General features: G+C 49.1%; 5 protein-coding genes across 5 annotated transcripts; 2 read left to right on the top strand and 3 right to left on the bottom strand.

The window, feature by feature from the left end:
* Positions 1-472: 472 nt before the first annotated feature.
* Positions 473-1,438, bottom strand: N7519_002552 (uncharacterized protein; the record flags this gene model as incomplete). The annotated part of the gene is made up of 1 exon (XM_057289330.1): positions 473-1,438. The coding sequence occupies one exon, from the start codon at positions 1,436-1,438 to the stop codon at positions 473-475; it is 966 nt and encodes a 321-aa protein (XP_057150532.1).
* Positions 1,439-3,515: 2,077 nt separating this feature from the next.
* Positions 3,516-5,462, top strand: cdcA (phosphoprotein phosphatase CDC14; the record flags this gene model as incomplete). Its single annotated transcript, XM_057289329.1, has 3 exons — positions 3,516-3,564; positions 3,638-4,169; positions 4,223-5,462. 3 exons carry the CDS (start codon positions 3,516-3,518, stop codon positions 5,460-5,462), a joined length of 1,821 nt encoding a protein of 606 aa, XP_057150531.1.
* A 567-nt stretch (positions 5,463-6,029) lies between these two features.
* N7519_002550 (ATP-dependent DNA helicase 2 subunit KU80) lies at positions 6,030-8,760 on the bottom strand (the record flags this gene model as incomplete). The annotated part of the gene is made up of 11 exons (XM_057289328.1): positions 6,030-6,099; positions 6,148-6,622; positions 6,687-6,898; positions 6,951-7,336; positions 7,388-7,894; positions 7,950-8,010; positions 8,059-8,227; positions 8,279-8,346; positions 8,409-8,472; positions 8,531-8,585; positions 8,632-8,760. 11 exons carry the CDS (start codon positions 8,758-8,760, stop codon positions 6,030-6,032), a joined length of 2,196 nt encoding a protein of 731 aa, XP_057150530.1.
* Positions 8,761-9,067: 307 nt separating this feature from the next.
* Positions 9,068-9,769, top strand: N7519_002549 (DUF4149 domain-containing protein; the record flags this gene model as incomplete). The annotated part of the gene is made up of 4 exons (XM_057289327.1): positions 9,068-9,096; positions 9,147-9,180; positions 9,250-9,538; positions 9,603-9,769. 4 exons carry the CDS (start codon positions 9,068-9,070, stop codon positions 9,767-9,769), a joined length of 519 nt encoding a protein of 172 aa, XP_057150529.1.
* A 276-nt stretch (positions 9,770-10,045) lies between these two features.
* Positions 10,046-12,151, bottom strand: N7519_002548 (uncharacterized protein; the record flags this gene model as incomplete). The annotated part of the gene is made up of 4 exons (XM_057289326.1): positions 10,046-11,283; positions 11,330-11,594; positions 11,646-11,728; positions 11,785-12,151. The coding sequence occupies 4 exons, from the start codon at positions 12,149-12,151 to the stop codon at positions 10,046-10,048; spliced, it is 1,953 nt and encodes a 650-aa protein (XP_057150528.1).
* Between the last annotated feature and the right edge of the window lie 1,476 nt (positions 12,152-13,627).

The following is a 13,627-nucleotide window of genomic DNA, read 5'->3' as shown; positions in this document are numbered from 1 at the left end:
TCTTATCACGCCAGCTGTGTCGATGAATAACCTAGAACAACGCATTGGAGGAGAATCCACTAGGAGCCATACAAACTAAACGCGGCGCAAAGTACGTAGTTCCAGTTGTAACGCTCACGCAGTGGAAATAGTCAGGATTACACCCAAAAGATGTCGAACCTCGCGGCAGAAGCATCTCATCCGTGTTTTCGAGTGGAGGTTATATAAAAGAGTCTAATGGAGTTAGGACTGCTCGCGTCATTGAGAGCAAGGTATGCACCTACACTAGGACAAGGCGTAACGGGCTTCTTTTATTTTATTTTATGTATCTGGGGAAAATGCGGCAAGGAATTACACACGGATTTGTAGAAACATTGAAGGCGTTTGGAAGTCATATAGAGGCATCAAAGGTACACCGGAAGTATCGTACACGAAGACTCGATCAATCATAAAAAGTCCCGCAGGATGACCCGTACATGGTAAAACTTAATAACTAGGCATGGCCAACAGCGTTCTCAGCGGTACCAGCAGCACCTGAGACAAGGCTTTCACCGGTACCGACGGCACTACCGGCAATGCCAACGGCGGTGTTGGCCAGGCCTGGGATGGTCTCAACGGTATCGCCAAGTGCGGCAGTTCCATCGCGCTTGAGGACACCAGCTGGGCCTCCAGCTTTGGCTTCTTGGATAATGGCGGGAACGGCGCTTCCAAGAGTGCTGCCAACAAGGTCATTGACCCCACGCTTCGCGGCTGGACCAGCGCCAGCCAGCGGCCCGACCTTGGCTTCATGGATAATAGCGGGAACGGCGCTTCCGACAGTGCTGCCAACAAGGTCGTTGAGCCCACGCTTTGCAGCGGAGCCGGCAACTGCATTCTCGGCAGTACCGGCGGCACCCGAAACAAGGCTTTCGCCAGTACCAACAGCACCACCGGCAATGCCAACAGCGGTGTTGGCCAGGCCTGGGATGGTCTCGGCAGTATCACCAAGCGCGGCAGGTCCATCGCGCTTGAGGACACCAGCTGGGCCTCCAGCTTTGGCTTCTTGGACAATGGCGGGAACGGCACTTCCAAGAGTGCTTCCAACGAGGTCGTTGAATTGACGCTTCGCGGCTGGACCGGCACCAGCAACGGCGTTCTCTGCGGTACCAGCAGCCCCAGAGACAAGGCTTTCACCGGTACCGACAGCACTACCGGCAATGCCAACAGCGGTGTTGGCCAGGCCTGGGATGGTCTCGGCAGTTCCACCGAGGGCAGCGGTATTGTCACGCTTGAGGCCACCAGTCAGGCCGCCAGCGGTGGAGGTGATAGGCGAAACGATCTTAGCAGCGGAACCTGTGGCACCACCGACGACGCCCTCAACGCCAGATACAGCACCCTTGACATTGCCGAGGACGGGAAGAGCGGCAGAGTAGCCCAAGCCAGCAAAGGCGAGTGAAACGGTGAATCCCGTGAACTTCATGGTTGCGATGCTTGTAAAGTCTCGAAGGGTTAAAAAGAGTGACTCGGTGAGCAAGAATTGAACAGGTAGGAAAAGAGTGAGTGGAAGTGAATGAATGACTTGTGTGTATAGAAAGGAACACAAAGTTGCAGGATCTAAAGGTCGGATTATATACAATTCTCTAAGCTTGTTTTGGCAGTGCTCCGCAGGGTCATCGAAAGCCCCCTCGCATCTGGGGTTATCAGGGGCGATGTTTTGACCGTGGTTGTTCTTGTCCATTAAGGTAGTTAATTATCACGACCGGCACTAACGGGCTGCAATCCGTCGAGCCGCAGGTAGTTTCATCTTAGCGGAGATTGCGCGAAAAGAAGGGATGTATGTGCCCACATGGTCTTGAGTTAAGGTGTGTGATAGGTCTCAAGCGGTGTGGTTGGAGCAAGTGTCCAACAATTGGGCAGGATAAAGTAGGTCAAGTCATTGTCGAAGCTAGTTCTTTTTTGCGGGATATTTTCATATAATCTCATATATAGAAGATTGCAACGTGGGAGATAATGATATATTCGGGCTTGTGGAACCAAGTCATATATTTTCCTAGACGAATACAACATAAGAATAATACCAGCCAACAACCTTCAGAGTATTCGAGTAAGGGATGTACAGCAATATAACCTTGGAAGTGCATGGACCGTAGGCTCAGGCAAGGGTCATTATATGAGGCGCCTCACATTTGTGTCGATCACCGCTTTCCCAGGGGTACTGAACATGAATCTGACCAAGTGGAATCGAATTTGCCAAAAAAAAAAGTTTCACCGTTAGATGCCCATGCATTGATTCTGTATGAAATCCAGGCTCTACTGAAATTGCGGCAGCCGCCTGCCCTCAATGTTTACATGTACTGGCATGTGGAGGAACACGCCATTGAAAGTGGAAAGCAAAGACCGTCGATATGAAAATTTTTTTTGGCACCAGCAAACGACGTTCAGTTAGATAACCAGACCGCTGTAGTGTCATTAGGGTGAATTGTGACCCTAGGATCATCGGGAATGACCGGTTCAGCGTTCAGTCGCCGCAACGCCCTTGAAGAGAAAGTCAACATGAAGCAAATTGCAAACAAGCTGTTGTATTGAGGAGAATCTCTACTAAGAGAATGCAGCTGAGAGGCGCCATTTATGTATTCCGTACCATATGGATCACTCAATGTTACGCAGTGTTGGAGCGCAGCGGTTTGGACATCACCTTTCACCTCGATCCATGGATAGTGTAGATAGTTATGTAAATATTGCAGTAATCGTTTTGTCTGAAGGTCGTATACTGGACCCGCTTGCATGGAAGGAAGCAAAGGGGTGCAAAAGCGCCTTATTCCTGAGCTCATTTACCGACATGGATTGGAAGCTTAAGTACAGCATTGATTGGAAACATGAAGCAGCCCTCCATTGAACTATTATTTGTAAAAGACATACTCTGTTCCAGGGATGGATGAAGCAGCCATGTGATATGGGGAATGTCCAATCAGGAGACAGTGTTCCAAGCTGAAGACTAGGGTATGAATTCGGAGTGGAGGTGTATGAGATGTATGAGATGTGAGCTATGAGTCCTTCATCTTCATGTTAATGGTGTTTGTGTGGTTTGTGTGGTTTGTGCAGTTTATACTGTTTGTTTGTTGTGATGTTTTGGAATGTGCAAGGCAAACAAGCTGATGCCTGAGGCCATAGGGTTGTCACGTCAACGGCCACCACTAGTCCCAAATAGGTAAGGCACAACATAACAGTGGCATGGCAGCTGCAAACATCATGAACTCGGACTTTGTGTTGATTTCCTTCTCCTCCGATCTCCTCACCTGTACAGCTTTTTCGCATCCAGGCTTTTTATTTTCTCTTTATCCTTAACATTCTATACTCATAGATCTCCCTCAGTTTGATCATGAGTGTTTAGGTCTTACATTTACCGACTATTTTCTTACCATTGGCTTCGCTATCCTCCGAGTCACACCAAAACAACACCAGGACCTGTAACGGTACCATATCGATCTGTCTTCGCTCTTTACTAGCGTTACACAATCACTCTAAGTCTAGGCGGCTGTCAACAAACAACCCGCAATATGACCACCGACTTCAACCACGGCGGGCAGATGATCGAGTACATCCAAGGTTGGTACAATGTTCTTCGACGATTTGAATGTCTTCTACCCAGCAATGAGAGCTAAGGCAAATTACCATCCAGATCGCCTATACCTTGCATCCTATGATTCTGCTCCCAGCTCCAGAACCCCGTTTCCCTTCCATCTGGACGCACCCAAATCCCCAAGCAAGCGGGCGCGTGCCCAGCCCGCCACTCCAAGCAAGCGCCGCTCTCCTGTGTACTTCACCATCGATGACACACTTCTTTACAATGCCTTTCACGCTGATTTCGGCCCACTCCACATCGGCCACCTCTACCGGTTTGCTGTGCTTTTCCACGAGATTCTTGGCGATCCAGCCAACAGCGACCGTCCGGTAGTCTTCTATAGCAAAACTGATGCCCGGAGTCGCGCCAATGCAGCGTGCCTCGTTGCATGCTATATGGTCATGATTCAATCCTGGCCACCTCATTTGGCTCTAGCACCCATCGCACAGGCAGACCCTCCTTACATGCCTTTCCGCGATGCTGGATACAGCCAGGCAGACTTCATCTTGAACATTCAAGATGTCGTTTATGGAGTATGGAAGGCCAAGGAGCAGTCTCTTTGTGGACTTCGCGACTTCAATCTCGAGGAGTAAGTGCCACTGTTTCCGAGGCCCAAGATTTAATGCTGATTTGTTTCAATAGATACGAGAAATTTGAGCGAGTCGATATGGGTGACTTCAACTGGGTTACGCCGGATTTCCTTGCCTTTGCGTCTCCTCAGCACCAGCCCGTAGAACCCATTCCTGTCAACACCCCCGAGTACGACGCATTGCCCACAACAATCTCGGAAATCTCTTCCTCAAAGCTTCCTATGCCATTCAAGAATGTTCTCGCCCACTTCCACCAGCGCAACGTCGGTCTCGTTGTACGACTCAACTCGGAGCTCTACTGCCCATCTTACTTCACCGCAATGGGAATCGCTCACATTGACATGATCTTCGAGGATGGCACCTGCCCTCCCCTGCAGCTTGTCAGACGGTTTATCAAAATGGCCCATGAGATGATCACCATCAAGAAGAAGGGTATAGCAGTCCATTGCAAGGCAGGCCTGGGCCGTACGGGCTGCTTGATTGGCGCTTACCTGATCTACAAGTATGGATTCACCGCCAATGAAGTGATTGCCTTCATGAGATTCATGCGACCCGGTATGGTCGTTGGACCTCAGCAACACTGGCTACACCTCAACCAGGGTGCATTCCGTGAATGGTGGTTTGAGGACAGCATGCGCGAGAAGCTGGCACAGTCCACACCCGTCACTCCGCGGGTGTCGACCAAGAAACGCACCAGCAACGGAGTGGTCTCCACACCACCAAATAATAGCCACTCCAAACGCGCAGCCCTCGGAGAGATTGATCACAATGAAGCTGCAGCTTACCCAGACCAAGATCTTCCTGCGCCAACCCCTGGTCAGCCTCGCAAATCCCACCGAAAGGACTCACGCCACCACCCTTATTCCCGAACTGCGTCTGGTTCCCTCGCTGTTGAAAACGAGCAGCGCAGCCACCGCAGTCACAGGAAGAGCAACGAGAGCAGTGAGAGTGAAGAAGAGATCCAGCTGCGCCGATTAGCCCAGCGATCATCTAGGTCTCCTGTTGCCTCACCCACATCACGGTCTATCAGTTACTCTGCCACTGTCACAGCGAGCTACACCCTCACAGAAGACAACCACAAGGATCAAGAGAACTGGGTTGACCACTCAGCACCCAAGACTCCAGTGAGCCGCAAGAGCGGCGCTGCCCCTATCTCAGTCAGCAAGGTTCGCTCCAGCCCTCGCCGCCCCACGGAAAACACCCGCAGCGAGTCTCGTGGTGTTCGCAAGCCTAGTGGCCGCATTGGCAGCAATACTATCAGCCCCGCACGGGCCATCAAGACCATCCACTAAATGTTCTGCTCTCTTCTTTCGCCCCTCGAAACTCTCCATGTTTCCTCGGGGCGCTTCTTGTTCCATTCTTCTCGTCCTACCGGGACAACACTTCTGCATACCCCTTTTCCGTGATGCATCTGGATGCTTTTTAATGTTTGAGTTTGCAAATCTCGGTCTTTTGCTGTTTTCTGGAGCGAATACTGGTTATTGGGCATGTTATGCACGGCGTTTGGTTCTGTTGTTGATTGACGACTCGTCATGCCTTGCAATTGGGCACCGATTCACTTCGTGTCTCATATTGTTCTGTCTGCGGGCTTCGTTCCTGTATGTGTCAATTCTACGTCGATATGACAATGCTGTTCATGAGCTTGCTCAATATTTCCATTTCCCCGTAACCCTTCCAATCCGTATCCTTTGATCTGGGTCGTCAAGTATTATTGGGCTCATCACCTGAGGTGGACTATACTTCGTTTCCCGGCCTTACTTCTACCGCGTACCGTATAACATCACCTGCACAGGAAGCTCTACATCGCGTAAATCTGGCGTAGAGAATAGTATGAATATTCCATATCCCTCGTATGCTCACTATTTCATATGTTCGAATAGCGAGACAATAATCCGGCCCCCACTCAACTCCTCAATTGGGAGCCAGAAACTATATGCAGTGTTAGCACTCGTTCCATTCCACAATAAGAGACCAAACCTCACCTCTTGAGCCTCTTCCTCCTCAACAGCCGAACTATCCACCTCACTCTTGCCAATGAGCCCAAGCTTTCCCTTCCTCACAAACCACCATAGCTCCCTCCGATCCCCACCTAACTCCTCCCGCAACATCTTACCCTTCAACTGGCGCACAAAGTCATTGTACACCGCCGGTTCCTCATAGTCCACCAGTTCTTCACGCATAGTACCAAGCCCCTCGATAACACGGTCGTAATTTGAATGACCGAGGCTGTGTGTGATCTGGGTCTCAATGATTTTAGCCATCTGCTGCACAGCGTCGTGGATCGCGTCAATGTTTTCCGCGCGGGAAAGTGTTTGCTTGAACTCTGGGATTGCATTCTCGGTGGAAATCTTCGTTCGCTTGGGTTCGAGGCTGAGCAGGGCGTCCACGTCCAAACCTGAGAGAGGTTTCTCTGTTTCACGTTGGCGTTTACGGCCTTTCGTCTTCGGTGGAACTATAAAACAGAATGCGTGGGTGAGTATGGTATCTTCTGAATGTAGTTTAAAAACCGGGGTTACCTTTCTTGACATCTGCTATGGACATCAATTTCTCAAGATGGGATTTGGAGTTCTTGACCATGTCTTCTGAGGGGTGTGCGAATTCAGTGAGCCGCTCTGAGGGGTCGAGGACAGGGTCATTGGGATGCACAGCACGGTATCGGACAGCTGATTCGATGCGGTGCAATAATGGTGAGAATGACTCGTCAATTGGGAGATCGTCAGTGGGTTGCCTGGCTCTTTTGATTAGCTGATAAAGTCGATAATCAAGTGGACTATACTTACCCTTCATCATTTGTGGTGACAAAATCCATGCTGTCCACGTAATTACTCATCGCATCTTTCAACGCCACGCTTGGGAGGTTTCGATGTTCTGTCACCACCTTGCCAGAGACAGTGATGATCTTATCCAAAGGTGGGAATCGATACGATCGCACGTCTTCTGCAAATGGAAGCTGTACTTCAATCAAGCACTCATAGTCTGCCTCAACAGATGGAGCTAGCAACACGAGCATAGGTGGTTTGGATTCTTTGGTCACCAAGCGGGCAACCGCATAGGACTCCAATTCGTAGAGTGCATGAATGAGAGAAGACAATGCAAGAGACGCATTGTCATTTGCACGCTGAGGAATGATGATATTCGTGTTGGACATATGCATGTACCGGTCATACTAAGTGACGGATTAGCTGTTATAGCACTTAAGATTGGTATAAAGACACACCTGATCCTTTTGAACGAACCCGATCAGCCCCATACCAGCAAATGTTTGTAGATTTGCAACATTCTCATCGGTTTGCTCGATAGGAACTGCGGTACGTCCGTACTCGTACCCCTTGGCGAGGTCATCGCGTTCAACGTCGATCTTACCACCAGGTGCGGACTCATCTGTGATCTGATATGTCCGTGATGTTCGCACCGAGGCGAGAGCGTCGCCTTCAGCATTGCCTTTAACCGGTGCTTGACTTCCAGGTTCGGTGCCGGAGCGTGGAACGAACGAGCTCGCTGAGATTGGTTTGGCGACGTAGGTTCGGAAGTATCGCTCCACGGGTATAGTCATTGCCGTGTCATACTCCTCGGGATTGCCGAGTGTAAGGTTTCCCTTGAAAGACGGCATGCTCTTGGTCACTTTGATACGGGGAATATCCAATTCCGAAACGGCTTGCTCCAGCGTTCCATAAGCACCTTCGCAGTCCTCGGTCAGGCTTCGGAGAAGAGTCTCGTTTTCAGCCTGCAGAGCGCTTGGTCAACATGAATAATAGAATAAATTGGAGATGGCTTAGTACCTTTCGACTGTCTTTGTCTTCTTCCTTTACACCATACTCAGCGTCATCAAAATCGGCTCCACTGCATAGTATTAGCATGAATGTGAAGTCTTGTGGGCAAGAAACATACATGACCACCAACTCAATGTTAACCTCTTTCATCTTTTCAATGATGCCTTCGATATTATCATCGCTCATCACGCCGGTGCCATTGGTCACCAAAATGATCTTGCGCTTGTATTTGTTTTTCTTCGTGTACTCAATGATCATCTGCATGGCAATGACAATAGAGGAGATGGCTTATATAAAGTCAGAACAAGCAGCTTGACAAGACTTCAACTGTCACATACCATCGCCTCTGTTAGTGTTGCTGGGCTTGATCGTTTCTCGCAGTTTCCGGATATCAGGCATGAGGACTCTGAAAGACAATTTAGTCAAGCGACTCGGCATGAGACTGTCAATTAATTAAGCCACACATACTGGCCAAGACCAAAGAGAATAGAAATATTAGAGAAGTTCTCTTCTTCCAAGTCGTTGATCGTTTCTGTTCCAAACATGAGACAAGGGTCCCGATGGGTACTGACTGGTAGGCGACCACTCACCATCAGTCCTGAGACCAACTACACCAACCGTAGCCGTCTTTCGACCGGTAGCCACCTGGAATTGTCAGTTCGCTGGCGTTGAACAAGGTCAAATCACATACCGTGGCGGTGATCCTATCCCAGACATACTGCATGGCCCATTCGAGATCTGTCATAGGACGGCCATGGTGGCGCTCGCCCATAGACCGTCCCATGTCTACAATGTAAACTGTAGCCTCTTTCTCCGCCATAATGATGATGATGTTGGGAAAATGGCAAGACAAAGTTGCTTGAGGCTCAAGACAACAGGCAGACGCGTGATATTTCCACTTGCGGTTTAGACCGAAACGCGAAGGCACATGACATCACACGCCGTCTTTGTTGGTGTTTGGTGGTCTGTGCGTCGTTAGAAGTCAGCTCCCTCTATTTGGAAGTGGAAATAAGGCTTTCATTAAGCGTTGGGTCGTAGCGATAACTGCCACTTCTTCCCCTCGATGCAACTTCACATCGACTTTATCGCCAACTCAACTCTCCCGAGGTCATAACATATCTGAAATCATGGATCCTCGCCCCTATCACGTTCTGAGGTTTGTTTATTGGCGCAAAATCATGGCTCATGAGCTAATAAATGAGATAGTTACGGCACCCTTTTAGGGACACAGTTCTACCAGGTGAGACCAATCTGAACCGGGCGGATATCGAATCGCCCTCTCTAAAAGCGTTGTCTAACATATCCAAAGTCCTTTGTCGGAGGCTTCGTTTCTTTCCGTGCCCTTCCGCGGCCCCAATTTGCTAGTCTGCAGACCGCCATCTTTCCCATCTACTTCTCACTGCAAAGTGCGCTGCCTGTAGTGGTCGCCTTGACCGCTTCCCACGGCGGACAGGTCTTGGGTCTGTCTGGTCTCACTGCACCTGAGAACCGTCTTAACACCCTCTTGCCTTTGGCAACCGTGACAGTAACTGGGTTGGTGAACATGTTCGTGTTACGTCCCATCACCACAAATGTGATGCGCGAGCGCAAGCATCAAGGTACGTTAGCTGCTGGCACTATGTTTCGTGTAAACTAGTCAATTGAATATTCTAACCTTCACAGAAACCCGTGATGGAAAGAGGAGCTACGACCCGGCGCCTCACTCCAAGGAGATGCTGGCCCTGAACAAAAAGTTCGGCCGTGTGCATGGCATCTCAAGTTTGGTCAACTTGGTCAGTCTGCTTGCTACAATCTGGTACGGTGCCGTGCTAAGCAAGAGACTTGAGTAATTTGACAACAGCAGTCAATCGCGATACTCAATAGGAGGTTCGATGCATATACCTTGTACACATTTCGTTCATAGGCCCTCTTGTCTGCTTACTGTATAGAAGAAAATACGTGATCCGTTTGACCATTTATTGGTCAGCTGAAGAACTAGTAACCACATTGCCTGTCATCATATCCTGCCCACAAATGCACATCCTATAATCGAACTAAATTGGACCTGTCCGGGAACACCTGCTGCAGCCATTACCTCACTACCATCTCTTCTATCTCTGTAGAATCTAGTCATTATGCACTCTTTCTCCTTCTTTTCCTGCCTTGGACGCTATGTCACCTACTTCCGCAAGACGCTCGACACCTTGATAAAATCCTGGCAGAGGCTCTAGTTTCTGACGAAAGATCCAGACGCGCAAATGCCACAAAGCGTTCTTGATCTGGTATGATGCGTGCTTGCTGGTCGAGACGGAGAAGACTTGGTCCAGTTCCTCCAGAGTAAGGGCTGAAGACAAAACATTAGCACTGTTCATTTCCGATAGGCCACGGAGCTTACACTTTGTTTCGGGTACAAACAACAGAACCAAAAACCAGCCGATTATACACCAAGCAGCGTACCAACCAAAGGCACCCTGTGGTTTGAAAGAATCGACCAGATTCGGCCAAGTGAAAGACAAAATGAAATTAAAACACCAAGTAGTGGCTGTCGCCCACGACATACCGACGTCACGGACTTGCAGAGGGAAACATTCGGCCGAATATGCGAATGGGACTGGTCCTTCTCCAGGAGAGTAGAATACTTCAAAAAGGTACATGCCCGTGGTGACCATTGCAACCCTTTTTTTGCTTGTTTCATTCCCCTCTTCAATCCAGAAAGAAAAGTCAGTCCACAGAAGGGTGACAGCAAGGAAGGGGAAGGTGAATAGTAGCAAATTCCGTCGACCCCAGGTATCAATCGTGAAGAAGGCTGGTAGGGCAAAGATCCAGTTGAGAATGCCCGTTCCCATGGACGCCAGTAGCGCGCTAGTCAGACTGTAGCTTGCTTCGGTGAATACGGAGGTAGAGTAGTATGCAATGACGTTGACTCCACAGAATTGCTGCATAAACATCACGATCCAGCTAGCGAGGGTGGCACGGCGGTTGCGCGGGATGGTAAAGAGTTCAATGAACATCGTGAAGAAATTTTTGCCCTTGTTAATCTTCCGTTCAAGCTCAACGCCCACATATGCATAATACAGATCTCTTGCGGCCTGAATGTCTGTTGGGCGGAGGATACGGAAATTGGTATAGGCCTTTTGGATTTTGCCGTGCTGAATCAGCCATCTTGGAGATTCCGGGCAGAAGTATACTTGAGCGCAGACAACGAGAGGTAGTACGACAGTGGATCCTAGCATGAGGCGCCAGCTGATGTCTCGGTCTAGACTCATGAAAGCAACACCCATTATGTTACCAAGCATGATACCGAAGGCCGTCCACATTTGCCACATCATAACGAGAGCACCTCGGATTGGAGCGGGAGAACATTCTATTGAATTAGCTATGACGACAAGCAATTCATTCGACGCACTTACCCGCGGCGTATACAGGTACAGTGCTCGATTTCGACCCGATTCCCAGACCAAGAACAAAGCGGGCAATGAAAAGATTGACCCAGGTATTTGCAACACCTTCCCATACTGAGGCAACAGCTGCAATCACGCATGAGATGAAAATTGTACCACGCCGGGCAAAAAGCCGATTTAGGGGCTCAGTAAGCCAGCAACCAATAACCGCGCAAGCCAAGTATGGGGCGCCAACAACAAGACCTTGGATGTTTTTGGAAGTGATGTTGAGTTGCTAGAAAGAAAATCAGTTTAATGATAGCACAACCAACGATAGGGTACATACGTCTTTGTCAAAGTAAATAGCCTGGGCACCATTATTGACTGTTTCATCCATACCTTGGACGGCCGCAGCGAGAGAGCACATTGCTGGGAAAAAATGAAGTCAGCCTGGGCCAATGGATCGCATAAATTCTCGCGCATACATGCTAGAAAGTATAACTGCCACGGTTGTGACCACTTATGGGTATGTTCACGCTCAAGGGCCTCCTTCTCTTCTTCCGACAAATCGAGGCGACTTGTTGCCGATGCGGGATTTTGCGAAATGAGAGCACCCTTCTTGAAAGTCTCGACATGATCCATCAAATCATATTTGGTGCAAAACTCGACAACATCTCTAAAGAGTTGCTCGCGGGAAATTCCAGCAAGCGGATTTTCGAAGACGGCATTGAGATTGCCAGGAGAGCGGCTCTCCGGGTCGACCTTCTCTTCTTTTTGAACGTATGTAGGCGGGCTCTCCTCTATATGATCTACCCTCCCAGCAGTCGAGTCGGGCATTTCATCCTCCTTCATGCTGGATGAATATACTGTGTCAAATTATGGTCAAATATGCACAATTATCTACCTTCTGGGCGTAGCCAAGTCAGCGAAAAGTGTCCTCGCATAAAGGATCATGAGCAAGAGGGTAAGATGACCTATTCAGAAAATGTGCAGATTATTGCAACCTCTCGACTATTGAGAATAGTTAACGGTGGGGAAGTAAAGGGGACATGCTTGCTTTATAAGACAAGCATCGATCCATGGATTTGCCCCCGGTATTGAGACTCGCCAAATCATCAAGCTCGGGTCCAGTTCGGGTTGACTTCCACACGGTGTCAGCCGCTAGGAAGGATATAGTGCCCATGTAACATGATTTAGATGAGTATCCCACAGTCGGTCAAAAGGGCGGGGTCTCTATCGGATCATTGGATAGTAAGTCCTCGAACCCCGGTCTAGAGGATTGTCGAACAAACTAAGAAACAGGGCAGAGAATTGCGCACGGAAGAAAGAGACCCCCTTCCCTGTCACTGGACATTTTTCCAAACGCGAAGGTTGCCTATAGGAATGGAGTAGACTGGTGAATCATGTAACATTTGGTGGGCCACCACGCGAATGGACACCAATGACGAAGTCACGATCTAGAGAGTAAGAATACGGACACCCGTGGACTTCCCTCTTTTGCACACTCGATAATCGAACCAAGCAATCGAAGCAACACGCAAGAAATGATCAGCGCAAGACAGACCAATCGGTTTAGGGAGGTTTACGTCATCGCGTTGCGACTTCCAGAGACTCACCTGGGAAGGCTTTGTATTCCTGCAAAGAACCATGGGGCAAAAATAGCCTATTTCAGTAATCTACATCGGTTGGACGCCGCTGATGAAATGGATTGGGGCCTGAGAAGACCTTTAGTGTACAAGTAACATGCGATTATGGAAGGATGCCGGGCCTTTGTTCGGGTCGATAGCGGCTGGTGCCCGGGTGATTAACACATTTGCTTCATTCTTCTAGGCAATCTACCGATTCCTTCGTCGTCGGTGAACATGATAGGCACAGTCGTTGTGTGTGAGATGTAGGAACGAAGGACTAAATGAAGGATAGGTTGATCCGTCTTCAACACAGGTTTTTGAGGTCTTTTCATGAAGAAGGTGCAGCGTGCTCGTCTGGGAAAAATTCCAAGGTTGGAAGGTTGAGACTCCCGTTGGGCAGGTTTAACCCAGTAGAATCCGGGGAAATACTGACCAACCAAAAACCGCCATTTTCATGGGGATAAAACGTTTTTCGTGACACATCCAGCAATTGATTGATTTGCGGGACTAGCCTGATCTAGCACATTTTCCATTGATGATTTATACATAACATATTCGATATATTATTTGCACTGTAGGCATTTATATATGCTGGTGGGGGGTTGCAGTCAGAACAGTCTACTTGGGATTAGTTGCTTCGTCGCCTATAAGCACTACCTAAAAGTGGTACTTTGTACAGCGGTCGAGGGAAAAATGGCCC

The sequence above is a fragment of the Penicillium mononematosum genome (assembly GCF_028829835.1).
Source record: "Penicillium mononematosum strain IBT 11891 chromosome Unknown utg000002l:1.0-8112719.0:1.0-8118358.0, whole genome shotgun sequence".
NCBI lineage: Eukaryota > Fungi > Ascomycota > Eurotiomycetes > Eurotiales > Aspergillaceae > Penicillium > Penicillium mononematosum.
The sequence above is the reverse complement of the archived record's forward strand: the minus strand, read 5'-3'. Positions and strand labels throughout refer to the sequence as shown.